Genomic DNA, 25,160 nt, shown 5'->3' on the forward strand with positions numbered 1-25,160 from the left:
AAAGGGATCAAAGGAAATGGATAAGAATTGGAATGGGTTACTGAGTTTGATAAGCCATGATCATATTGAATGCAGGCTCTGGGTCTGAGTGGGATGCTCTTTGGAAGGTCACTGCAGACTTGATGGACCAAACAGCGTCTGTGTTGTACTGTAGTGATTCTGATATTCTGTGACATCATAGTTTTGCTCATGCACCCATTTCCCTTTGGTTTAGGCGAGGCACCTCATGGATTATCGGTAAGAGGACGGCAAGATTTGGAAATCCAGGGACCTAGGCTCAATAGCACTAAAGAGGAGAAAACATCTGTTAAGTATGGATCGGATCGACGGCTAGACCCCATCATCACAGAAGCAATGCCTTTATTGGAGGTAATATCCGTTGTGACATGAATTAGCCCCACCACTCCAGAAACCTCGCATCAGTCCTCCCCACTTTCTGGTAGTTGGACTCTGGTTAGATAATGAAATAAAAATTTATATCTAGTAGCCTAGTAAAAAAAGTAGCAGTGGAGCAGCATTTTAGGAGCTACTTTTCAAGCCTCGCTGGTCAGTATTTATAGCAAAGTTTGCAGCTTTGTGATGAGCTCTTGGTGATCTGCCGGTTGCTGGTGCAGCAAGTGAAAGAAAATTGGGCAATTCTAAGATGTAAGTTTACATTTCTGAAGTTCATGTGATTGTGAACTTTGGAAGCTTAAACACACCCAGTAAAGGGGATGACCTAGTGGTGGTATTGCTGGATTGTTTATCCAGATAATGTTCTGGGGACCGAGGTTCAAATCCTGCTATGGCAGACGGTGGAATTTGAATTCAATAAATATCCGGAGTGAAGAGTCTAACGAAGGCCATGAATCCATTGTCAATTGTCGGGCAAAACCCATCTGGTTCACTAATGTTCTTTGGGGAATGAAACTGCCATCCTTACCTGGACTCGCCTATGTGTGACTCCAGACCCACAGCAATGTGGTTGATGCTTAGTTACCCAGTAGTAATTGGGGATGGGCAATAAATACTGCCTAGCCAGTGATGCCCTCATCCCACGAATGAATAAAGAATAAAAGTAAAACTCTGTTTACTGTTTTGATTTCTTTGCATTGTCAAGTGTTGCAGTAAATCTGGGAGAAGCCTGTCAGAGGCCACTTTCGAACGATGAGCAGTGAAATAGTTAAGTCTGAATTCGTTGAAGATTCTGGCAGTGTTAATTTGAAATTTAAAATCTATGAAACTCAAAAAAAAAAATGAGCTGATTTGGTCATCATGTAATGCACCATGTTGATTGTTGTAAAAACCCATGTCTTGTTCTTTCAGGAAAGAAACCTCTCCTTGCTGGTCTGGCCTACATGTGACTCTAGACCCACAGAAATGTTCTTTGCACCCCCCTGCCTTCTGTACTGTTAGGGGTAGACCATAAAAGCTGGCCCAGCCTGCAACATCTACATCCCATGAATGAATCGTAAAAGCAATACAGATTCATAAGCCTTCAGTAACAATTTTTCAACTGCAGAAAAAAAGTAATTTGTGTTACTAGAAAATTGAACAATAATTTTGAGTATCTGTATTGGGAACAATAGAAATATGAAATTCTAACAGTTAAAAGGGAGCCAATTTTTGCTGTGTCCTTCATTTCTCTGGCTCAATAACTCTGATCAGCTTGCCATATGGATATTTTATTGTCTCTGAAATTAGCTTTGTGTTTCTGTATTTTGTTCCTATCTTAATATTTAAAAGACATCTCAGTAGGTGTGCAGTTATGCATATACCAGTGCATTACAGCACAGCCATAAGAACAGAATTTCAGCAAAAATCAATTGCCACCTGCATTCAAACTTGTAATGACAAATTATGAAAGGATATAAAATTTGACAAGCAATTTTTAAGTTGTGGAAAATTCAATGTTTAATAAAAACAAAAGCCTAACATAATGAGGTTCAGTCTTGAGCGTTTACATTGAGAACAATATTCCTGTCAGTATAAAAATGTTTAAACTGTTGCACAACAGACTTGTATGCAAGGCTATTGCTCATAGAATAAAGGGGACAGAATATGAATTCAGAATTGGATGGCCAGTAGGAAACTGGCATTTACAGCTGTTCCTCCAGATTGGAGGGAAGTTTATGGTGGAGTTACCCAGGTATCTGTTATAATCCCTGCTCTTCCTGATCTGTGAAATGATCTAGACTTTGGTGTTTGTGGAACGATTTCAACATTTTAGTGATACAAAACTTCAAAGCATTGGGAACCATGGGAAGTAGCGTTGAGGATCAAAAGGATTTAAGTTGTTGGAATCATTGAAGAAATGATAGATGAAATTCTATGCAGATAGGTGTAAACTGATTAATTTTGTTTGCAGAATTCTGAAGGGATGATATAAAATACATCATTAAAGGCTGAGATTGGTATCGTAAACCATACACATCCTAGGCTTTGTTTAAATTTTTAAATGGGTAAGTTCACTCTCTACGTTCAGTTAGGACATTTCCCCAAGAAATGAAGCAGTAAATGGCAATCACTGGTTTTGTCGAGTTGAAACAATTGCACCGGTCTTTGTGATAGCAAAGAACAGGATCCTGTGTACTAACACATGGAGCTTCTGGTACGTGCAAGTTGGCAGAAAATTGCCACCTGCGTTCATACACTAAAAGGATTGTAAGGTTCACAGTGTAATTCTTTGCACATTCAGGGTTATCTATCAAATGTGGTCCAGTTCCAGAATCTCATCTAATGTTATGCATTGTTGAGTTTTGCAGCGCAGACTGGCTGTGGTCAGGCTCTTGTTGTGAACAGTTAAAGTAAAAGCTGTTTGTTACATGCTGCAATTCTTTGGGCTGTGAAACCTTACATACCTGGTAACATACCAGCAACATACCACATTCCTCATGAGAGGCAGACTATCTCTTTGGCTTGTTGGCTGCATTTGGTTAGTGGCAATGCCACTTGTGTTACTGCATTAGCAGCTGCATGAAACAGTGAACCTCACCTGTTGCTCAAACCTTTCAGATACTTTGCCCTTCCGTGGTAGTCTGAGAAGGACTGTGTTGTTATTGGCCTGTGCTTTGTAAGTCTCAATACAGCCTCAACAATCTGCACACTGCGTCTGTTTAAACTCATTAGCTGACAGCTTTTTGATAGCTCATTTATCACAGCAGTGCCCTGAACAATTAAATTCAATATTAACGAATGAGATACAAAACCAAGGACTTGTCTTGAACTTGCATAAAAGTCCAGTTTGGCCTCAACTGGAGCTCTGTGACCAGTTCTGAGTGCCATAGCTTTAGAAAAATCCAAAGGCATTTGAAGGAGGAATTCCAATGATGAGGAACTTCAGTTATGTAACTAGACTGGAAAAATTGGGTTTATCCCTTTGTGGACAAGAGAAAGTAGAGAGGGGATTTGATAGAAGTGCTCAAAACTACCTGGACAGGACACTTCCTGTCTGGGTAGAGTAGCTAACGAGAAACTGTTCACACCGGCCAAGGATCAACAAGAGGGTGCAGAGTTATGATAGCTGGCAAAACCAGCAATGGAGACATGAAAAACTGAATGCAGTGAGTGGACTAGGATTGGGAGTGCACTGCCTGAATTTGTGTTGGAAGCAGGTTCAAACAAGATCTTGTCAAGGGAATTAGATTATCTGCAAAAGAAGAATTGCATGGTATGGGAAGAGGATTCCCTTTGAGTACCCAGTCCTGAAATGAAAGGCTAAACTGCTGCATTCCGTGCTAGTCCCATTGTGATTTTTGAGCACTTTGATCGAAAATAAACATTGCGACTTTCATTGGGACCGTTGTTTATTTTAATGACTCGAATGGATAAATGACGTATTACATGAACATCAGATTCAACTTTAAGGTTAACTATATATTGATGGGATGTTTTCTGTGTGCAGGTGTTCTTCATAAACTTTCCTACGGGACTACTTTGTGGAGAAATAAGAAAAACGTATGTGGAATTTGTGAATGTAAGCAAGTGCCCTCTTACTGGATTGAAAGTTGTGTGCAAAGATCCAGATTTCTTTTCCTTTGGGAGCAAAACCGCTGTGTTGACACCACTTAGTCCGACGGCTTCTGAAAACTGTAGCGCCTACAAGACAGTTGTGATCGACTGCGCGTGCACGTCTTCTGCTGTGACATCATCCGTTTCCCCTACGGACTTTGGAATGGACACAGGAAATCCACTTTGGGTAACACATGTGCCACTTCCTGACTCTGTGTTGTTGCCCGGGGCTTCTGTGCAGCTCCCTATGTGGTTACGTGGACCAGATGAAGAGGGAGTTCATGAAATAAACTTTTTATTTTATTATGAAAGTACAAAACCACACTCGAAGCTGAGGTAGGTTTTTAAAAAGTGATAGCTGGTTTGATCTGGTGGTCTGTAATCTCACCTTTCACTTTCCAACCTGTGAGAGATGGAGTGTGTGAAATTTTACGAACCTGTTTTATTTCAGTGTCCGGCCTCTCTCCAGTTCTTCAGTCTTTTGGGAATCATTTCACACGTGCTTTTTACTTCCTATTGTTCCTTTAGTTTGCGAGTCTGGGTGTGTAGAGGCAACTTATTATGAGAGAGAAACCACACCTGATCAGGATTCTGTTCTTTATTGAACGTATTCACTGGCAAATGACATGCACTAGGTACTGGTCAGCCAGCAAGATTCGGTGACTTTTTTCCTTTCACGTAATTAACAGGTCCTTGGCCAACTATAGTCCACCCACGTCCAAAGGAGTGGTGGGGTGGGGGTGATTCAAAGCTGAAATCACTTTTTGGACTTTGCTTTTTGTGACTTTTTTTATTGTGTACAAATTGTTCATGCAATGGATAAACTTGTGTGGAGTTTAGAAGTGTTCAAAATGGGTGTAATTTAATCTGCAGTGACACTGGGCTACTTGACAATTTAAAATCTGCACTTGCTAGGAATACTAGAATCTACTGGAAGCTGCTAGATGTAAGCAGTCCATAGATTTGTCACTTTCGTAAGTAACATACTGAGGCAATTATTTTTCAGCCGTGAGATACTGAAAATGTTTGACTTGCCCAAGAAACTTGGAAATAAATTGAAGATTGAAATAAAATTCATGCAGAGATACATTTGTGTCTCTTCAGTGACTTGTGCATTTAGCCTGGTCATTTGAGTGTGAACTGATTTGCTAGTTTATTTCATCCAAGACATTTGCAGGTTCTATGATCAGATATTTTCATGTTAGAATAGTAGTGATGCAACAGTTTTACAGGTTTCTAGCTATACTAACCAAAGTATCCCTTTCAAGGTCTCAAGAAAATGGAGCAGCTTGCACTTGAATACCACACTGTGGAACAATCTCAGTCTGCAAACAGTAGAACTTTGGATTGCAGTGTAGAGTTTGAAATAAAATTTAGAGCCAGCTGTAATTAGGGAGAGATACAGCTTAGATGTATTTTGAAGGGAATTCTGGAGAAACATCCTGTAGGCGATTTGATTTTCTAGCCCACAGAAACACCCAGTTTATTCATTTTAAACTGGAGACTGTAAATTGAAAGGAGCCAAAAGGGAGAAATTGTTGGATCATCATCTTGAATAAGGTGGATCAAGTATTAGTAGGAGAATATTTGGAGGATAATGGTATTTGTGTCATAAGCATTAGTTTGGCTGTGGAAGCAGACCAGAAGCAACCCAGAATGGAAATAATAAACCAGAGGAAAGCCAACAAATGAAATCATAATGGATCTGGCCCAGATAATTGCAGTTGAAGATTAGCAGAAAAATACATTGTCTTTAAATAAGTGTTTGAGTACTGTCGAAGTACATCTCCATGAAGGGGAAAGGTTGGGCACGTAAATCGAAAGCTGCCTGTGTAACGATAGGGATTGAGATGAAGCAGATAAAATGTACTTATTGACATATGGTAGAGGAATTGAAGAATTGCCATCATGTTATTTTGGTGCGGAACACTGCAGTATGGAGGGTTCAGCATATCCTTTTGTGATTCTCGCAGAATTAGTATGCAGGTACAGCCAGTGACTTGCTACAAGTGTACAGGGCATTGAGACAGCACTGGGAATACTACAGGCAGTTTTGGTCTTATTCGAGGATTGATTATACTTGCATTGGAAGCAGTTCAGAGAACCTAAGAAATAGGAGTAGGATTAGGTCATTCAGCCCCTCAAGCCTTCCCCATCATTCCATAAAATCGTGCCAGATCTGACCCAGGTCTTAACTCCATATTTCAAAAATCTGTTTACCTTCCCTTGATACTTGAATGATATAACCTCCATAATTCTCAGGATTTCCTTTTGCATCTTGGTATTAAATGATTATTTGCTTATTCTTTAAATATGTCTCCTACTTCAAAATTCCCCAACTCGTGAGACCATCAATTGAGCGTTCACCCTGTTGAAATCCCTCAATGTTGCTTGTTTCAAAAGTTCACCCCTTTATTATTTTAACTTGTAATGAATTCCGTCCTAACCTGTTCACTTTTTGATAAGTCAGCTCCTTCATCCCAGAAATGAGCCTGGTGAAATCCTTCTGAACTCTCTCCAATGTCAGTTTCGTGTATCAATACTATACACAGTACTCCTGTTGCAGCCTCACCGGTATATGCTGATAGTCTGAGATGAATACAATATAAACACCAAGATGGCATATGCCAGTATCAACATCAAATGTAGCTTCGTGTGCTCGGGAATATTCTAAGACTGTACAACTTCTTTTGTACTGTTCTACAGAGCGCTTTTAAACTGCAAGCCCACTAATTTAAAAATCTTCTCTTTTAACAGTCATCGAGTGCTAAGACACACAGCGATAATATGCACCAGCCGTTCTCTAAGTGTGAAAGCGACAGCATGTAGAAGTAATGTCCTGGAGGCTGAAGGGAAGAGTGACAGCGATAATCTGTTGGTGTTTTTGGATGTAGCAAATATTAATACGGTAAGTTACTTACACTGAAATGTTGAATGACCTATCCTCTTTTACAACACTTTTGTCACAAAATGGGATGCAGGAATGTTCCCAAACAAAAACAAAGTAAACTTATGCTACAGAGGATGAACTACCGCCCACAGCACAAACTGCTGTTTTGTGTATGTGGTGGGAAAAGATTGTGTACTCCTAAATGATAATTTCATTTGGAAATTCTAGTAAACTTGATTTTGAATCATTTAAGCCAGCAATTGTGAATTACAATATTCTTGTTCTGCCGAAAAAAGTACTAATGATTTTAGAATTTTAAACTTACTGACTGCAGTAATGAAGAAAATCCTGAAAAATTGCTGCATTTAGGGCAAGATAATTTCCTACATGCAGGAGAAAGGAACAGTAAATGATTGGCTAGAGTTAAAGAATGCTCATTTGGTAAGTTAAGTGAGTTGACAAATATTTGGCAGTTGGACGGTCCGATGGATAAACATGAACTTGTCTATCCTTCCTCCCAAAACAGACAAGTATGCATTTAACTGGATAGAGATTGGAGAATTCGGAGGGATCTGACTACCTTGATACATGAATCACAATGTTAGTATGCAGGTACAGCGGGTTATTGGGAAGGTTGTCAGATTTAGGAGCTGAAATAAGACACAGTCTTTTGAGTCTGCTGCGTTATTTGATGCAATAATGGCTGGATCCTCAACTCTACTTTCCTGCCTTTTCCCTATAACTCTTGATTCTCTTACTAACTAAAAATTTGTGTCTCAACCCAGCCACAGCAACCTTCTGGGGAAAGTATTCTACAGGTTCACTACCGACTGAGAATAGTTTTCTTCTCATCTCTCCTTGGAAATAAATGACTTCTTAATTTGAGAATTGCCTTCTGGTCTTAGACTCTCCCACAAGAGGAAATGCCCTTTCTATACTTGCTCTGTCAGGCCCCCTAAGAATCTTGTGTGTTTCTATCAGGTCTCCTCTGCTTTTAAGCTCCAATGAGTACAAGCCTAACCTCCTCGATCTGTCCTTAAGAGTATCCAACCATACCCAGAATCAACCCAATGAGCCTCCTCTGGACAGTCTCCAATGGCAGTATGCCTTACCTGAGGTAAGGGACCCAAAACTGTTCATTTTCCACCTTTTAAGGCACCATATGAGTGCCTTACTAGTTTCAGCAGGACCTACTGGTGTTATACTCTATTCCCTTTGAAACAAAGGCCAGCATACCATTTGCATTCCATATTACCTGCTGAACTTGCATGCTAACTTCTTCCGATACGTGCATGAGGCCCTCCAAATTCTTTGCTGCAATACTCTGCTTTCATGTGAAGAAAGACTATTCAGCTGTAATGTTGATTTATTGCAAGGGGACTGAAACACAGTGGTAGAAATATACAGGGCCTTGGTATAACCACATCTGAAAGGGAACACTCAATTTTAGCTGGCTGGAGGCTGCTTCGTGAAGGAAGTGGGTAAATACTTAAATCTGCAAATGTAAAATGTGAGTGTGAGAATGCTACCATTAAATTTCCCTTGTGACCCATTTACACATGCAGAGGTGTATGCTAATGCATCTGCTGCTACACAGGTGTTTGCACTGGGTCTTCTAAGATTTCACAATTTCAGTGGTTTTGAAGAATAATTAATTTGTAGAAATTGAATGAGGTACGTATAAACTCAAATGGTTATTGAGTGGGTAAATGATTCCACGTGGTGGTTTTGGCAAATTGTGATGCTGTCTGCCATGAAATCAAAATCATTCGTTTGGGTAAAGATATAATTTGCTGGTCACAAAATATAGCGATTTATACGGATTTGAGTTTCCTGAGGTGTTCATAACCATCATCTCTCGCCCTGCACACGCACACACAGTGAACAGGCAGAACTACAATCAGTGAGTTCTCAGCAAAAGTGCATTTTTTTGCACTTTCATTGTTCCACCTAGCAGTGGCATTGCCCATAAATGCAGGTAGCCAAATAAGAACAGTGCCAGCATTTTTTTGCACCAACCAGTTTGGCAGACTGTTTCAAGGGGAGAAGTTCGCAAACCTTCCGGGCAATTCAGATCATGAACAACAAAAATATTCCCTTGTTGCTTTTAAAAGCAACAAATTTTAAATGTTTTCAGAGCAACTAGCATTTTGTTGTTTCTCATATGGTATGAGTAGTGTATTAACAAAAGCCTTAATTTTTCAGAGCGAAGCAGGTGTGAGGGAATTCCACATAATCCAGGTGTCCAGTGGTAGTGAACATTGGAAGTTGCAAAGATGCATTAATCCCACTGAAGATAAAGGTTGGCTTGTTCCCTTTTCATTTTTCTTGTTTGCAATCTCATGTGACAGTAATAAATGCAAATATCTGATCTCCCTGTACACGCTCGGGTTAAAATATCCCATGTATATTGCAGAATGTGTGTGAAGACCGATCAAATCAGAGAGCATGTGCCATGCTTCGTTGGGCAATTTTGTAAATGTAGAATCATGAACTATTATCATTTAACTATACTGTTAAGAAACACCATTTTAATTCTTCAGAATGTTTATTAAGATTGAGAAGTTGAATATATCCCATTGCCAATTTCATTCATATGGTGCCTTTAATAAAGGAAAGTGCTGTAATGCACCATCAGGGATGCAGTGCAGTTTGGGGAGACACTGACTGTAGAGTTTCACTGGAGCACGAAACCAGTTCTGTGGCCATGTTTTTAAATCCCGTATAGCAGCTGATACTATTAATCAAATTTAAATTCTAACTGGGTTATAAAACTAGGTTCATAATGCTGACCATGAAAAGAGGCTAAAGACTGATAATTTCCTAGTATTGATGGATGCATTGATGGTATGAGAGGGGATGCAATGGCCTAGTGATGTTGCTGGACTGTAAATCCAAAGACCCCCAGATAACATTCTGGGGACCCAGGTTCAAATCCTGCCATGACAGATGATTGAATTCAAATTCAATGAAATATCTGGAGTTAAGGATCTAATGATGACCATGAACCCATTGTCAATTGTCAGTTAAGACCCGTCTGGTTCACTCATGTTCTTGTAGGGAAAGAAACTGCCATCCTTACCTGGTCAGGCCTACACATGACTCCAGGCCCACAGAAATGTGTTTGACTCTTAACTGCCCTCTGGGCAATTAGGGATGGGCACTGAATGCTGCCTGGCCAGTGACGCCCTCATTCTGTTAATGAATACAGGAAAAAAAAAACTTGGTGGCTCCAACGATAGTGGATATACTGGGAGTAGTCTTCCAAGAATCTTCATATTCTGGAAAGGTCTGAGGGGATTGGAAAACTGTCAGCATAACATCTTTGATTCAAAAGAGGGTGACGACAAAACACATAACCAAAGGCCAATTAACTGAATGCCTGTTATGCAGTAGTCTTTATGTAGTAGAACATTTAGATCAAGCTGAGTCAGCATGGCTGCACAAAGAGGCAGTAATACCTGACACACTTAATAGCATTCTTTTGAGGCAGTAACAATCAAGGTAGATGAAGAAAAACAATAGATGTAATATACCTGGAAATTGGATTGTTCTTTGAAAAGCAAAGATGTGTGTTGTGAGGAGAAGCCAGGGCAATGGCACAAGGTAAACTGTCTGCTGAGATAGTAGGAACTTCAGATAGTAAAGAATCTGAGATAACAAGGTGGGAGAAAATGGAGTTGATAGGTCGTGATAAGTTCGGTGGGGCAGGAGCAAGCGGAGACAATGGGTCGACCAGGGCAGTCAGGTTTTTGGATTTTGGGAAGGAGATAGAAGTGGGCGGTGTGGGGTTGGGGAACGATGAGGTTGGAGGCTGTGGGTGGGAGGTCACCTGAGGTGATGAGGTTGTGGATGATTTGGGAGATGATGTTTTGGTGGTCAGAGGTGGGGTGACGATCAAGGAGGCAGTAGGAGGGGGATCACCTGGAAACCAATTAGTCATTTCAAGCCCACAGTTACCTAGAAGACACCACCTCCCACCCAGCTTCCTGCAAAAATGCCATCCCCTATTCCCGATTCCTTTGCCTCCACTGCATCTGCACCCAGGAGGAGGCATTCCACTCCTGAACATCTGATGTCCTTTTTTTTTTTAAGGACCGCAACACCACCCCACACACCACCCCCCCCCCCCCCCCCCACCCCAAAATAATGGTTGAGAACGCCCTCGACCACGTCTCCTGCATTTCCTGCAACTCATCCCTCTCAGCCCCTCCCTGCAATAACAACCAAAACAGACGACTCCACTACCAACCTCCGGATCCAATGCATCATCCTCTGATACTTCCGCCATCTGCAATCTGATCCCACCACCAAAGACACTACTTTTTTTTTCCCCTCGCCACCCTTTTATCTGCTTTCCGGAGGGGCCACACTCTCCGTGACTCCCCTGTCCGCTCCACACTCCCCTCCAGCCCCACCACACCGGGCACTTCTTTCTGCAACTGCAGGAAATGCTACACCTATGCCTACATTTCCACCCCCCCAACCCCCAGCCCAGGCCCCAAGAAGACTTTCCTCATCAAGCAGCTGTTCACCTGCACATCTGCCAATGTGGTATACTGCATCTGCTGTTCCCATTGTGGCCTTGTCTACATCGGGGAAACCAAGCAGAGGCTTGGGGACCGCTTTGCAGAACACCCATGCTCAGTTCGCACTAAACAACTGCACCTCCATTCACATTTCAACTCCCCCTCCCATTCCTTAGATGACAGGTCCATCCTTGGCCTCCTGTAGTGCCACAACGATGCCACCTGAAGGTTGCAGGAACAGCAACTCATATATATTTTGCTTGGGAACCCTGCAGCCCAATGGTCTCAATGTGGACTTCACCAGCTTCAAAATCTCCCCTCCCCCCTACTGCCTCCCAAAACCAGCCCAGCTTATCTCAGCCTCCCTAACCTGTCCTTCCTCCCACTATCTCCCCCCCCCCCCCCCGCCCGCCACCTCAAGCCCCATCCCCATTCCCGACCTACTAACCTCATCTCGCCCCCTTGACCTGCCCATCCTCCCTGAACTGACCTATCGCCTCTTTAACTCCCCACCTACACTCACCTTTACTGGCTCCATCCCTGCCTCTTTGACCTGTCTGTCTCCTCTCCACCTATCTTCTCCTTTTCTCTATCTACTCCCTTACCTCCCCCTAATTTATTTCAGAATCCCTTTCCCCTCCCCCTTTTCTGAAGAAGGGTCCAGACCTGAAACATCAGCTTTCCTGCTCCTCCGATGCTGCTTGGCCTGCTGTGTTCATCCAGCTGCACACCTTGTTATTTCTCCATCTGCTGAGAGTCTTGTTGACCTGATGGGCTGAATGGTGTTTTTTCTGTGCTTTAACAATTCTTTTTCTGCTCCTTGTGTAACTTTTTTTCCTCTGTTTGCATTTTGACATTTCAGATGCAAAACTTGGCAGTCGGGAGAGGGCAAAACTCTGCTTTCGCGCAATAAGGTGTCAGAATTCAGAAGGTGAGGTCATAAAATCTGGATGTTTGCTGTCTTTAATTTTTTTTCTAATAGCTTAGCATTTAGAATGGTGACAGCAATAAAGGTGAATATTCTTTTGTTTTGCTTTCTTAGCTACCTCATGTATAGAAGGAAAGTATATATTTGCAGATATCGTTCTGGGGACTGAACAAGTGAGTAAGCTTAATTCCTTACCACTCAATTTCAGTGCATTTCTTGCAACTAATTTTCTGCTGTGCTTGTGATTGCTGGAACATGTCGGGGATTTTATTCTTTTAAGTATTTAACATTGGCAGTTGGTCTGAAAAGGTGATGGAAGCAGTTGAAGCCATGTTTTATACGCAAGAAAAATTATAACTAGATAACGTGCTTCCATAAGAATCAGCTATGTAATGTGCTGTGATCTTTAACCTGCAGCAGGATTTTGTTATTCTTTTTGACTTTGATGTTGGTAGCTCAGTTTTCTAGCTGGGTCTTGCAGCTTATTGCTGATAATCTCTGCAGAGTTTTTAAGCTGGGTCAGTTTTGACAGAATCCTGCAAATGTATTTGGGATGACTTGGAATGCACCAGCTTCCTTGCCGTTTGCTGTTGCTACAGCTGGTGTGGGGCTGTAATGTGGCAGATTTTGTTCTGTTGGGTGACCTTGGCAAGCCAGTGAATTTTACAGCAAGGTTTGTAATTTTGTGGTCATCCTACAAATTCGTTTTCTGCATGTCTTGGTAGAGGTCATAAAGTCCCACAGGTCAGAAATAGACCGTTCCTTCCAACTCATCCATGCCAACCAAGTTTCCCAAACTAAACTAGTCCCACTTGCCTGCATTTGGTCTGTATTCCTCTAAAACTCTCTATCCATGTATCTGTTAAAATGTTTCTTAAATGTAACTATTCCTGCAGCTTCCTCTGGCACTTTATTCCACACACAAACCACCCTCTGTGAATAAGTCGCTGCTGGGGCTCTTTTTTAAAAATCTTACTCTTGTCACCCTAAAATATTTCCCCTCCTTTTGAACTCCAGCATTGTGGAGAAAAGACCTTTGCTATTCACTGTATGTATACCCCTCATGATTTTATCAACGTCAATAAGGTCACCCCTCAACCTTCCATACTACGGGGTGGGGGGGGTTCCAGCCAATCCTTTTAATTGAAACCGTCCAGTCCCAGCAACATCCTGGTAAATCTTTTCTGAACTTTCTTCAAATCCTATAGCAGGGTGATGAGAGCTGCACGCAGTAATCCAGAAGTGGCCTGACCAACATCCTGTACAATGTCAATATTATGTCTCAACTCCTATACCCAACGGTCTGATCAATGAAGGCAAGTGTACTAAATGCCTTCGTAACCACCCTGAAAGATCGTTCCACATTTCCCAGATTGTGCTTCCAAGTATTGGTTGTTCAGAGGCAAAAGCTGAAAATTGATTGCCTGCTGCTCTAGGCAGTTCCAACATGACTCAATCATTTGATAGTTTGTAATGGTAAGAAAGGTAAGCTCTTTTCTCTTGAAGAGGAAGTAAATTATTAGCAGCAATTAACATTGCTGCTAATAATTTAACTTGATAGAGTAATTGATGTGAACACTCACTTTTAACAACTCTTGCAAGTAGAATGCATGGAACGTTGTAGTGGGCGATTCAGCTAATTCTCTTGGACTTGGGGATTTTGTAGGTTGTGTAGCCTCAGGCCATTTGACTCGGCCAGTACTGGGATTTCTGTTCCACTTGAATTTGCTCCTGGCTTTGTTCCTTAAACTTCCATTGTAGACCTCTGCTCCTTTCTTCCTCATTTGCTTGCTTAGTTTCTCCTTCACTGCATCTATACTGTCTGTTTTATGCTGTTTTTAGTGTTGAGACTTTGACATTCTTGTTATTTTCAGAGCAAAGTCATAAAGGAAATGAGAGAAACAATAAGGAGGGTTATGAAAAAGCAGGAAAATGGCATTATGCGATTTGTCTTTGGAGACCCATTACAGACGTGATGGGCTGCATCACTGCCCTGTACTATAACAGTTCTGATTCTGATACTTTCTTCTATTAGTGGCATCTGGTATTGCACTTCTCCAAAAATAGGAGCATTGTTTGCCCACTCTCTCTCTCTCAAAACCTTTAATCTTCTTCCCCCCCCCCCCCCCCCCCACCCCAGTGTTTTTGAAGAGGGAAAAAGATCCATCCTCTCATCTTTCCTGTTTATAGGTGCATCCTGAAGTTTGTTTGTTATTTCTTCATAGGATGTAGCATCACTGGCGAGGCTGGCATTTATTACTGATCTCTAATTGCCCTTGAGCTGAGTGGCTTGAAGGGCCATTTCAGAGAACAGTTAAGAATCAACTACTTTGCTGTTGTTCTGGAGTCACACACAGGCCAGGCTATGATAGAAAATTTCCTTCCCACTAAGGCATTTGTGACAATCAACAGCAGTTACATGATCGCCATTAGGCTAGCTTTTTATGCAAAATTTGTAGTTTGAACTCAAATCCCACCATCTACCATGAATGGGATTTGAACCCAGTTCTGAAGAAGGGCTACTGGACCCAAAATGTGAACTTTCTTCTTTCTTTCTCTCCACAGATGCTGCCAGCAATTTGTTTTTATTTCCTCGGAGTGTCAGCCTGGGACCCTGAGGGGCATTACTGATGTGCCACCCTTAAGTGGTGTCATCCTTGCAAATCTTTCTTGCACTTTGTCTGATACCTGTATTTCTTTTAAAATAGTGACCAGAAGAGTTGGCAGGACACTGCTTAAGTTGACTGTTGCATTATTGTTCACTGTTTTCTTGGAGCAGTGAGTAGCATTAGATTTTTAACCTTATTTAGTCTGGGGTAGAAATGGGGATGCTTTACACTATTTTCCTTGCATAACAATAGTTACATTCTGCTAAAACTGAATTATTGGTCTGTTGTAGTTCAAAAGATCAAGTTCTACGCTGGAAGTTCTGATTGAGTGAAACTGTTGAAACAGGAGTGAAAACTCATTAAAATACAAGCAAATGTTGTGGATGATGAAAATCTCAACAAAAACAGTGCTGAAAATACTTTGGTCTGGCAGCATCTTTGGAGAGAGAAATTGTTGTTTTGAATTGCATACAACTTTAAAACAGTTCTAAAGACTCTTCTTTGACATTAGTTCTGCGTTTCTGTCCCAAGCACCCCCTCCCCACCCTTTTCTCGCATGCACACCTGGGTCTAGTGCGTACTTTCAACAGACCTGTCAATTGTAAATTTCAGTGAAATCAAAAGCAGTTTTATTAAGTAACATAACAAAGTGTGAAGCTGGATGAACACAGCAGGCCCAGCAGCATCTCAGGAGCACAGAAGCTGATGTTTTGGGCCTAGACCCTCCTTCAGAGAGGGGGATGGGGAGAGGGTTCTGAAATTTCAGCGCTTGTGCTCCTGAGATGCTTGGCCTGCTGTGTTCATCCAACTTCACACTGTTATCTTGGATTCTCCAGCATCTGCAGTTCCCATTATCTCTGATCACTCTTATTAAGTAACATGGTTTCCATCTGTTTGATTCTTGGAACCATGTCCATTTTGTTTTCTTTTGCAAAAAGTTCAATGTATTTTGCCCTGGAGGCCCTTTGTTTCTGTAAGGTAGTTGTTGAGCAATTGGCAAATACAAACTAAGCCACGAGATTTGTATCGTTGAGAGTTGGTTCTGCTTTGTTTTACAGATTATCAGTGCAACCACTCCATGTGCAGACTTTTTCTTTCAAAGTTGCTATGCTGCACGATCTCGGAAGATGATACCACATACAACGCCAGGCCCGGGGAGACCAAAAACTACTGATCTTGCCAAATTGGTGCAGATGTGCAGTGAGGTGGATCTCAATGTAATAGTACTATGGAAGGTTTGTATAATACTTTAAACATTCATGATGAGGTGAGCTTTCAAAGGCCATGCCAGTTGGAGGGTTTATTTTTGAATAATGTACAGGATTCTTTTACTTCAGAGAGTATACGGAAAACACTTGTTTCAATCACTTTCTAAATGAACAGTTATTTGAAAATGTTCTTGCTTACCCTGTTATATTAAATAATGAAATATTAAGAAAGTTCCACAATGTACTCTAATTTGATGGTGACAGTGCAGCTCGAGATTCTGGCAGTTTCCAGTGTATGTTGTGAGCATTTTGTGGAGCTAAGCTATTTGTTTGTTTATTTTCAGTAAATCTCTCAAATAGAACCGTAGAAATCAGCGAATATGTGGCAATGAAGGAGGCCAATTGGCCCATTTTTCCTCTGCTCAGTGCAGTCTCCAGTAATGTATTAACATCGTAAATTGACTCAAATTGTCCTCTAAAGCCAAATGGCCATCTCCTTTCTTCCTATTGTCTTTAAAAATGTGTGATATCGAGCTTTTCTTCACTATACTTTTTATTCTCTACCTCTTCTGATCAATATCTGATGGGAAATTTTCTCAGGTTGACTGAATCATCAAGGTGCAGTAATTCTCGATGATTACTTGTTGTTTTGTGACATTTATGACATTGAGAAACCTCTCAAAGCATTACTTAGCCTGATCAGAATAATGGGTCTAAAAAACCTTGGGCATTGAGTTAAGCCTTAAAGGTGAAGAGATGTTTCAAGAAGGGATTGTAGTGCACAAGCAAGACCGGGGTGGTAAAGCTTTCAGGAATTTAAACATGCCATAATTTCGAAGGGTTGGTGCGCCAGGAGAAAATGTACACCTGTCTATGTTCACAGCACAGAAAGAGGCGACTGTGTGCCTGAGGCAGCTGAAGAGCAAGCCACCCAGTCTAATCCCATTTTCCAGCAATTTGTCAGTACCCCTGCACGTTCCAGCTCATGAAGTGAAAATTCATTCACCTGTTGATGAGTTGAATGTTTCTGCCCCTAGTATGCTTTCAGGTAACAAATTTCAGCCTTCAGGCACTCTGAAATGTTTTATTTCTCTGCTCCCCTCTTCCTTCTCTCCACACCCCCCACCCACCCACTACAACCATCTAACTTCTCTATTGGCCACATTAACTCTTAAATTTGCACTGTTCTGTTCTCTCTAAGGTAAATTGGTCCTTCCCGTCCACTCTGGGGCCCCCACTATTTTGTACATCTCAATCAATTCTCCCCTCAGTCTCTTCTGTTCCAAAGAAAACAACCTGCGCCTATCCAGTCCTCCTCCCAAGCTGTGATTTTTCCTGTCCCGGCACCATCCTGGTAAATCTGCACAGTCCCCTTCCGAGTGTAATTGCATCCTTTCTGCAAAGAGGTGAGCAAAACTACTGCTCATATTTTGACCTAATCAATGATTTCTACAGTTTTAGTGTAACCACCTGATTCTTGCACTCTGTATCTCAACTAATAAAGGATTTCACATGCCTTCCAAACTGACTTATTGACTTGCCCTGCTAACTTCGGGTAACAATGGGCTTGCTTCAATGTTCCTCACTTCTCTACCCCTCTGCATTTTCCATTAATTGTACACCTTTACCTTGTTTGATCTCTGCAAATGCATCACCCCTCACTTCTGAGTGTCAAATTCCATTTGTCACTTCTCTGCTCACCTGGCCACTCCGTTGATATCTTTGACATAGCATTGGATGCTGGGCAAAAGTGGTTTGGTTCAAGACAAAATATGGGTAACACTTCAATAACTGATTAGCAGAAGTAGTCACTGTTATTACTGGTTATGATGGGTCAATCTAGTTCTGCTGAGGTGGATTACTTGAGTGCTAATTGTCATGGGGTCAAAGGAAGCAACTTATCATTTGTAGTGGTCTGTCAGAAAACCATAAGACCACAAGAAATAGGCCATTCAGCCCCTTGAGCCTGCTCTGCCATTCAATAGGTTCATAGCTAATCCGACAACATCGGTGGCTCAGCGGTTAGCACTGCTGCCACACAACGCCCAGGGACCCAGGTTTGAGACTAGCCTTGAGTAACCGGCTGTGTGTAGTTTGCACATTCTCCCCATGTCTATGCGGGTTTTTTCTGGGCGCTTTGGTTTCCTCCCACAATTCAGAGATGCGCTAGTTAGGTGGATTGGCCATGCTACACTGCCCGATGTGTTTAGGAATGTGTGGATTAGGTGAATTAGCCTTGGAAAATGCAGGGTTACAGGGATCCTGTCGAAGGGTGAATCTGGGTGGAATGCCCTTGAGTTAGTGTGGACTTGTTGGGCTAAACGGCCTGTTTTTCCACTGTAGGGATTCTTTGAACATTCCTCATATCCACTTTCCTGCCTGTTTTCTCATAACCCTTGATTCCCCAACTGATCACCACATCTGTCAAACTCCGCCTTAAATGTATACAAGGACTTCGCCCCCACAGCTCTCCTGCGGAAAGGAACTCCAAACACAACCCTCCGAGAGAGGAAATTCTTCCTCACTTCAGCCTTCAATTGGTGCGCCTTTACTCTGAGACTCCGCCTGCTGGTCCCAGATCCTACCTTGATGGAAAAATTCTCTCAGCCTCTTCAGAATCTTCTGTTGCAGCCACCAAGTGAGGTTCTCAGCTTGCTCTTGCCTGAAAAAGGATACTGAAGTGTCATGAGGTGTAGCTGATAGCCCATGAGTTGAAACTTCCTGCCAAAGGATGCCTGCCTGATTGAAAGTAGTATCCAACTCAAAAGATGCCTCCAGAAATGAGGAAAACTGTAGTATTGTTTGTATTGATGTGTTTATTTTTACCTAGTGCCTTATTCCGTTTGGGTTTTCTTAATTTGTATGAAAATGTACAAATTTGCTGTGTACGTTACAGTCGGGGCATGGGGTTTGGGGAGGCATCCACCTTTGTTAGTGTTTTGGGATTGACTTGATTAGCTTTAATGGCCATCTAGGTGTAGAACATATTTTTGCAACTTAGTGAAAAGTTGACTGACCACGACTAGACTAATTATGTACAGAGTAAGGGAGCAACAGGCTTCATATGTGAACTGATAAAAGTCTTGTACCTGGTTTATATTCTCTTAATACAGTATGTAGTTTAGAGAAGGAACAGTTTCTCACTGTACAATGGCTGAAGTTTCAATGAAATATTTATGGCTTGGAAATTTAGTTTACCGTTCTTATTACAGGCATATGTTGTTGAAGACAATAAGCAGCTTATATTGGAAGGCCAGCTTCATGTTGCTCTGGAGTCAATTGGAAAAGAAGCCAGTTCTTTGCCTCAAGTACAGGTAACACATTACTGACTCGCCTATTGCTGCTGCACTGCTGTGACTTGTTGCAGCCTAGATCAATCCAATCCAGTCCAGACCATTCCATTAATGGGATTGTTTGTTTGTCTTTTGCTCTTTTAATTTGCTTCTGAAATTGATTTTCTCAATCTAAATATGATCCATGTTGTTATTTTCCTGGAGCTCTGGATTGCACATTATTAAAAGTGAAAAGCAACTTGCAAGTCTATTGGCACAAAAGCTGACGTTTCGGGCCTAGACCCTTCATCAGAGAGGGGGATGGGGAGAGGGAACTGGAATAAATAGGGAGAGAGGGGGAGGCGGACCGAAGATGGAGAGTAAAGAAGATAGGTGGAGAGAGTGTAGGTGGGGAGGTAGGGAGGGGATAGGTCAGTCCAGGGAAGACGGACAGGTCAAGGAGGTGGGATGAGGTTAGTAGGTAGCTGGGGGTGCGGCTTGGGGTGGGAGGAAGGGATGGGTGAGAGGAAGAACCGGTTAGGGAGGCAGAGACAGGTTGGACTGGTTTTGGGATGCAGTGGGTGGGGGGGGGGGGAGAAGAGCTGGGCTGGTTGTGTGGTGCAGTGGGGGGAGGGGACGAACTGGGCTGGTTTAGGGATGCAGTAGGGGAAGGGGAGATTTTGAAACTGGTGAAGTCCACATTGATACCATATGGCTGCAGGGTTCCCAGGCGGAATATGAGTTGCTGTTCCTGCAACCTTCGGGTGGCATCATTGTGGCACTGCAGGAGGCCCATTCTCTAGATGACATGTCCATCATGGGCCTCCTGCAGTGCCACAATGATGCCACCTGAAGGTTGCAGGAACAGCAACTCATATTCCGCCTGGGAACCCTGCAGCCATATGGTATCAATGTGGACTTCACCAGTTTCAAAATCTCCCCTTCCCCCACTGCATCCCTAAACCAGCCCAGTTCGTCCCCTCCCCCCACTGCACCACACAACCAGCCCAGCTCTTCTCCCCCCCCCCCCCCCCCCCCCCCCCCCCCCCCCACCCACTGCATCCCAAAACCAGTCCAACCTGTCTCTGCCTCCCTAACCGGTTCTTCCTCTCACCCATCCCTTCCTCCCACCCCAAGCCGCACCCCCAGCTACCTACTAACCTCATCCCACCTCCTTGACCTGTCCGTCTTCCCTGGACTGACCTATCCCCTCCCTACCTCCCCACCTACACTCTCTCCACCTATCTTCTTTAATCTCCATCTTCGGTCCGCCTCCCCCTCTCTCCCTATTTATTCCAGTTCCCTCTCCCCATCCCCCTCTCTGATGAAGGGTCTAGGCCCGAAACGTCAGCTTTTGTGCTCCTGAGATGCTGCTTGGCCTGCTGTGTTCATCCAGCCTCACATTTTATTATCTTGGAATTCTCCAGCATCTGCAGTTCCCATTATCTCTGCAAGCCTATTGATTTATCCAGCCAGAAATATTTTCCACGCCCCATGTAACAACGCAATGTTTATGTAAAATAATTCCACGTGGTTTCATCTCCATAATGGAAGTTTCTGTCGTATGTTGACAATTTTGTGTGAAGAATGAGCTCATAATATCAGGCCTGTATTTACACTTAATTTGAATCTGCCCCCTCCTGAAATTTACTTCAACAGTAACATAAGTTACTTTCGGTGTCACAGAATTGTTAGACCGCCCAATGAGGCTGTCAAGCTCATTGTGTCTGCAAAGGCTTTCTGAATAGGCAACTCTTGACGTAGTTGTAGGGGTCAGTAGGTTGTGGTGCTTTCTCCATGTCAATGCCTCTTTTCAATTACAACTTGGGGAAACATTCCAAACTGAGAGCAGGAGTTGGCTATTCAGCTCTTCAAACCTGCTCTGCCACTCAGTATGGTTATGGCTGATCATCATCTGTCCTATTTGCCATATTTCCACTTTTCCACCATGACCCGTGTCTTTTAATCTATAAAAATGGATTAATCTCTTTCTTGAATAGTCCGTGATCAGCTTCTGCAGCCTCCCATAGTAGAAAATTCCATAGGTTGACTGTGCTACGAGTGAAGAAATGTTTCCTTAACTCAGTCCTAAATGGTCTATCCCATACCCAGAGATTGTATTCCCTGATTCTAGACTCCCCAGCCCAAGGGAAACATGCTCCCTATATCTAGTCTGACCAGCTTTGCTGTAATTTTATACACTTCAATCAGATCCCCCTCTCATCCTTCTAAACTCCGGTGAATGCAGGCCTAGTCAAACCAAACTACCACCATAGGACATTCCTACTATCCCTGGTTATCAGCTAGTAATCCTCTGCTGCACTCCCTCTGTAGTAAGTGTGTATGTAGATATGGAGACCAAAACTGCAGCCACTCCTCGACATGTAGTCGCAACAAGATCACTTGAACTTGGATCAAGTCATTGTGTTCATGAAGAGTGGGACCAACACATGAAAAGACCCTGGATGTTGAAGATATACAGGATTGGAGAGATGAGGGGGAGGGTTGGGACAAGGAAATTTGCTATAGGTACTGAAGTCTCAAAACAGCAGCAGGTGTGCAGAGGAGTATAGAAAATGCAGGGGATTGCTTAAAGTTAGGAGAGTGAAGATGTGAAATCCGGGGTTTGGTCGGGGGTGGGGGGAAACACTGCAGGTAACTTTGAGGAAAATCCAAAGGTGTTTTATTAGTATATTAGAGGCAAAAGAACAAACAGGGAATGAGTAGGGCCCATTAGGGACCCAAATGACAATCCAAGATGCAGCTGAAGTTTTCAGTGAATGCTTTGTATCTATTCATATAGACCAAGGGAGGAGAACTGTGATGTACTTGAACAAATTAGCTTTGAGGTAGGTGGTATTTGTGGTTTTAGCAGGCTTCGTGTATAAATCCTCAGCCTGATATACGATGTGTCCAAGGCTGCTGTGGGAGGCAAGAAGGGAGATTGCAGGGACTTTGGCATGAATTTTCAAGTCCGCTCTGTCCACTGGAGGAGTGCCAGAGGACCTGGAGGACAGCCAACAATGATGACCTGAGAAGAAGCATCATCAAGCAGTGAGTGATTTTAGATGTGAGTTTTGCTTGCTGAGCTGGAAGGTTAGTTTTCAGATGTTTCGTCACCATTCTAGGTAACATCATCAGCGAGCCTCTGGTGAAGCGCTGGTGTACCTCTGTCATTTCCAGAGGTACCATCCTCTGAGAAAAAGAACAGGAAATGACATCACCAACCCAAGGAAACCTAAACAGATAAATAGAAAGCGAGACATAACACCAGCGCTTCACCGGAAGCTCGCTGATGTTACCTAGAATGGTGACAAAACGTCTGAAAACTAACCTTCCAGCTCAGCGAGCAAACTCGCATCCAGAACCTCAACCTGAGCTATAAATCTTCTCAAAACTCGCTAGTGAGTGACTTTTTTTTCCACTCATGGGATGTGCCTGTCACTGGCTGGGCCAGCATTTATTGTCTGTCTGCAGAGCCTTTGAAGGTGGTGGTGAGCTGCTGCTGCTTTGAACCACTGCAGTCCACGTGCATTAGCATTTGGAATGCACTGCCTGAATGTGGCCATGTGCTAGAGCTGGTCTCTGATTCTATAATTGCTTCTGGCAACCATGCATTCAAAGGCATTTCTGAAGAAGGGTCTAGGCCCGAAACATCAGCTTTCCTGCTCTTGTGATGCTGCTTGGCCTGCTGTGTTCGGCCTGCTGTGTTCATCCAGCTCTACACCTTGTTATCCCATGCATTTAAAGGTGTTGTGTGAATTGCAGAAATTTTCCACACCTTGGGTAATGATTCCTGTTGTGTTCGGTTTTGGGAAGAAATAAGAGTTGTCAAGTTTGAATATTTATTTTGATCCCTGTCTTGCATGTTCCAGGAAGCACAGGAAATGGGTCTGTTGAAATTTGTGCGACCTGAACAGCCACATCTGCCTGCAAGACCGAGCATGGAACAGCTCTCCCATCTTATTAAGATCAGCCTGCATTACCCTGAATACTATGACCATCCATTTCATCAAAAGAGGTTTGTAATTTTGCTTTTTAAGCATGACTAATTGGCAGTGTCCTGGCATGGACTTAACCATGCTGAAATATGCTTGATAGGGAAAAATTAATTATTGGGCTGAGTATCATGGTAGATTGTGAATGTAAGATTGAAAAATTGTTCCTCACTACAGCATATAAATGTCATTTTGTTAGATTCTTGAGTAAAGGTTTCCCATTTTATGCACTGTTCAGTTTTATTCTCCAATGGCCTTAATTGCATTATTTTCGTTTTCTACTGTGAATACTGTCAAAAAATATTCATTTAGTGCTTCTCCTATCTCCTCTGACTCCACACACAACTTCCCACTACTATCCTTGATTTGGCCCTAATCTTACTCTTGTCATTCTTTTATTCCTTATACACCTATAGAAAATCTTAGGGTTTACCATGATCCTATCCGCCAGCAACTTCTCATGTTTCCTCCTGGCTCTTCTGAGCTCTCTCTTTAGGTCTTTCCTGGCTACCTCGTAGCCCTCAAGCGCCCTAATGGAGCCTTCACATCTCATCTAACATAAACCGCCGCCTTCTTCCTCTTGACCAGAGATTCCACTTTCTTCGTAAACCACGACTCCCGCGCTCTACAGCTTCCTCCCTGCCTGACAGGTACATACTTATCTTGGACACACAGGAGCTTTTGCTTGAATAAGCTCCACATTTCTAATGTGCCCATCCCCTGCAGTTTCCTTCTCCATCCTATGCTCCCTAAATCTTGCCTAATCTCATTGTAATTTGCCTTTCCCCCAGCTATAACTCTTGCCCAGTGGTATACACCTGTCCCTTTGAATCACTAAAGTAAACATAACAGAATTGTGATCGCTATCACCAAAATATTATGCCAGGATCATCTTGGAGGTGGGAGTTGTTAAATTCTAGCTTAGTTCCAAACAAATAGCATCTTTTTCACTGTTTGACCTGTTCCCTCCACTCTCTCATATTGCCAGGATCTCATGTGCCCATATTTTGTCATTGACCTTGATACCATCTGTTCAGTTGCTTCTGCAATCACTCTCCTTTCCCACCAAGCCTCCTTACAGGTTCCCACTTGACATGTCTCTGTCCTGTACCGTATCTCTAAGTCTTGCCATGAAACTCACCTGACTAAATTGCTGACTATGCAAATTTTCTTCCTGACACCCATGGTAGCTGATATTTCAAATGGTTTCTGCCCTTGGCCTCCAAAGATCTTTGTCTTCCTCTTTTCTACGCTTGCCAAACTGGAGTCCCACCTCCAATCTCCCGTTGCTTTGCATAGTTCATGAGCATATTGTCATGTCCCATTCCCGTTTTTCCAATTCTCAGGCCTTTTAGGTTTCCACTTCTGCCACAGCTCTAAAAGATCGATGTTTTCAGTGGCATACCTGTGAACATCATGCACTGCCTTTCTCCTCCTTGACTTGTCATTTGGGCACTTAGACCTTTTCCCCTCCGGTGTCTCTCCTCTTTTGACCTTGATTACTTTTACTCTTACTTTTTCAAATGTAGCTAGGTCAGTATCAGCAAAATCTTTTTCATCTACCTCCTCCAATACCCAATTGTTAGCTATAAGAGTGCTCCTTGTATCTATCCTTAGCTGCCACCTCTTCCTCACTTACAACTGTTTCTTTGATAACCTAATGAGCAAAGGTGAGGCCCAATTACTTCAGCCCTGCGACCCTTGACCTCTCTGTGGGTCTCTGGTTCAGGCCTCTT

General features: G+C 42.7%; 1 protein-coding gene across 2 annotated transcripts in view; it reads left to right on the top strand.

Moving 5' to 3' along the window:
• trappc8 (trafficking protein particle complex subunit 8) overlaps positions 1-25,160 on the top strand; it is a 150,107-nt gene that overhangs the window by 115,260 nt on the left and 9,687 nt on the right. For both annotated transcript variants that reach the window (XM_048529398.2, XM_048529399.2), the window contains 9 exons: positions 215-369; positions 3,884-4,326; positions 6,748-6,898; positions 9,086-9,182; positions 12,272-12,340; positions 12,452-12,510; positions 16,005-16,181; positions 19,367-19,468; positions 23,302-23,447. In XM_048529398.2, the coding sequence (XP_048385355.1) occupies positions 215-369; positions 3,884-4,326; positions 6,748-6,898; positions 9,086-9,182; positions 12,272-12,340; positions 12,452-12,510; positions 16,005-16,181; positions 19,367-19,468; positions 23,302-23,447 (1,399 nt within the window). The remainder of the gene's footprint in view (positions 1-214; positions 370-3,883; positions 4,327-6,747; positions 6,899-9,085; positions 9,183-12,271; positions 12,341-12,451; positions 12,511-16,004; positions 16,182-19,366; positions 19,469-23,301; positions 23,448-25,160) is intronic.

This window comes from Stegostoma tigrinum, chromosome 5 (assembly GCF_030684315.1).
Source record: "Stegostoma tigrinum isolate sSteTig4 chromosome 5, sSteTig4.hap1, whole genome shotgun sequence".
Taxonomy (NCBI): domain Eukaryota; kingdom Metazoa; phylum Chordata; class Chondrichthyes; order Orectolobiformes; family Stegostomatidae; genus Stegostoma; species Stegostoma tigrinum.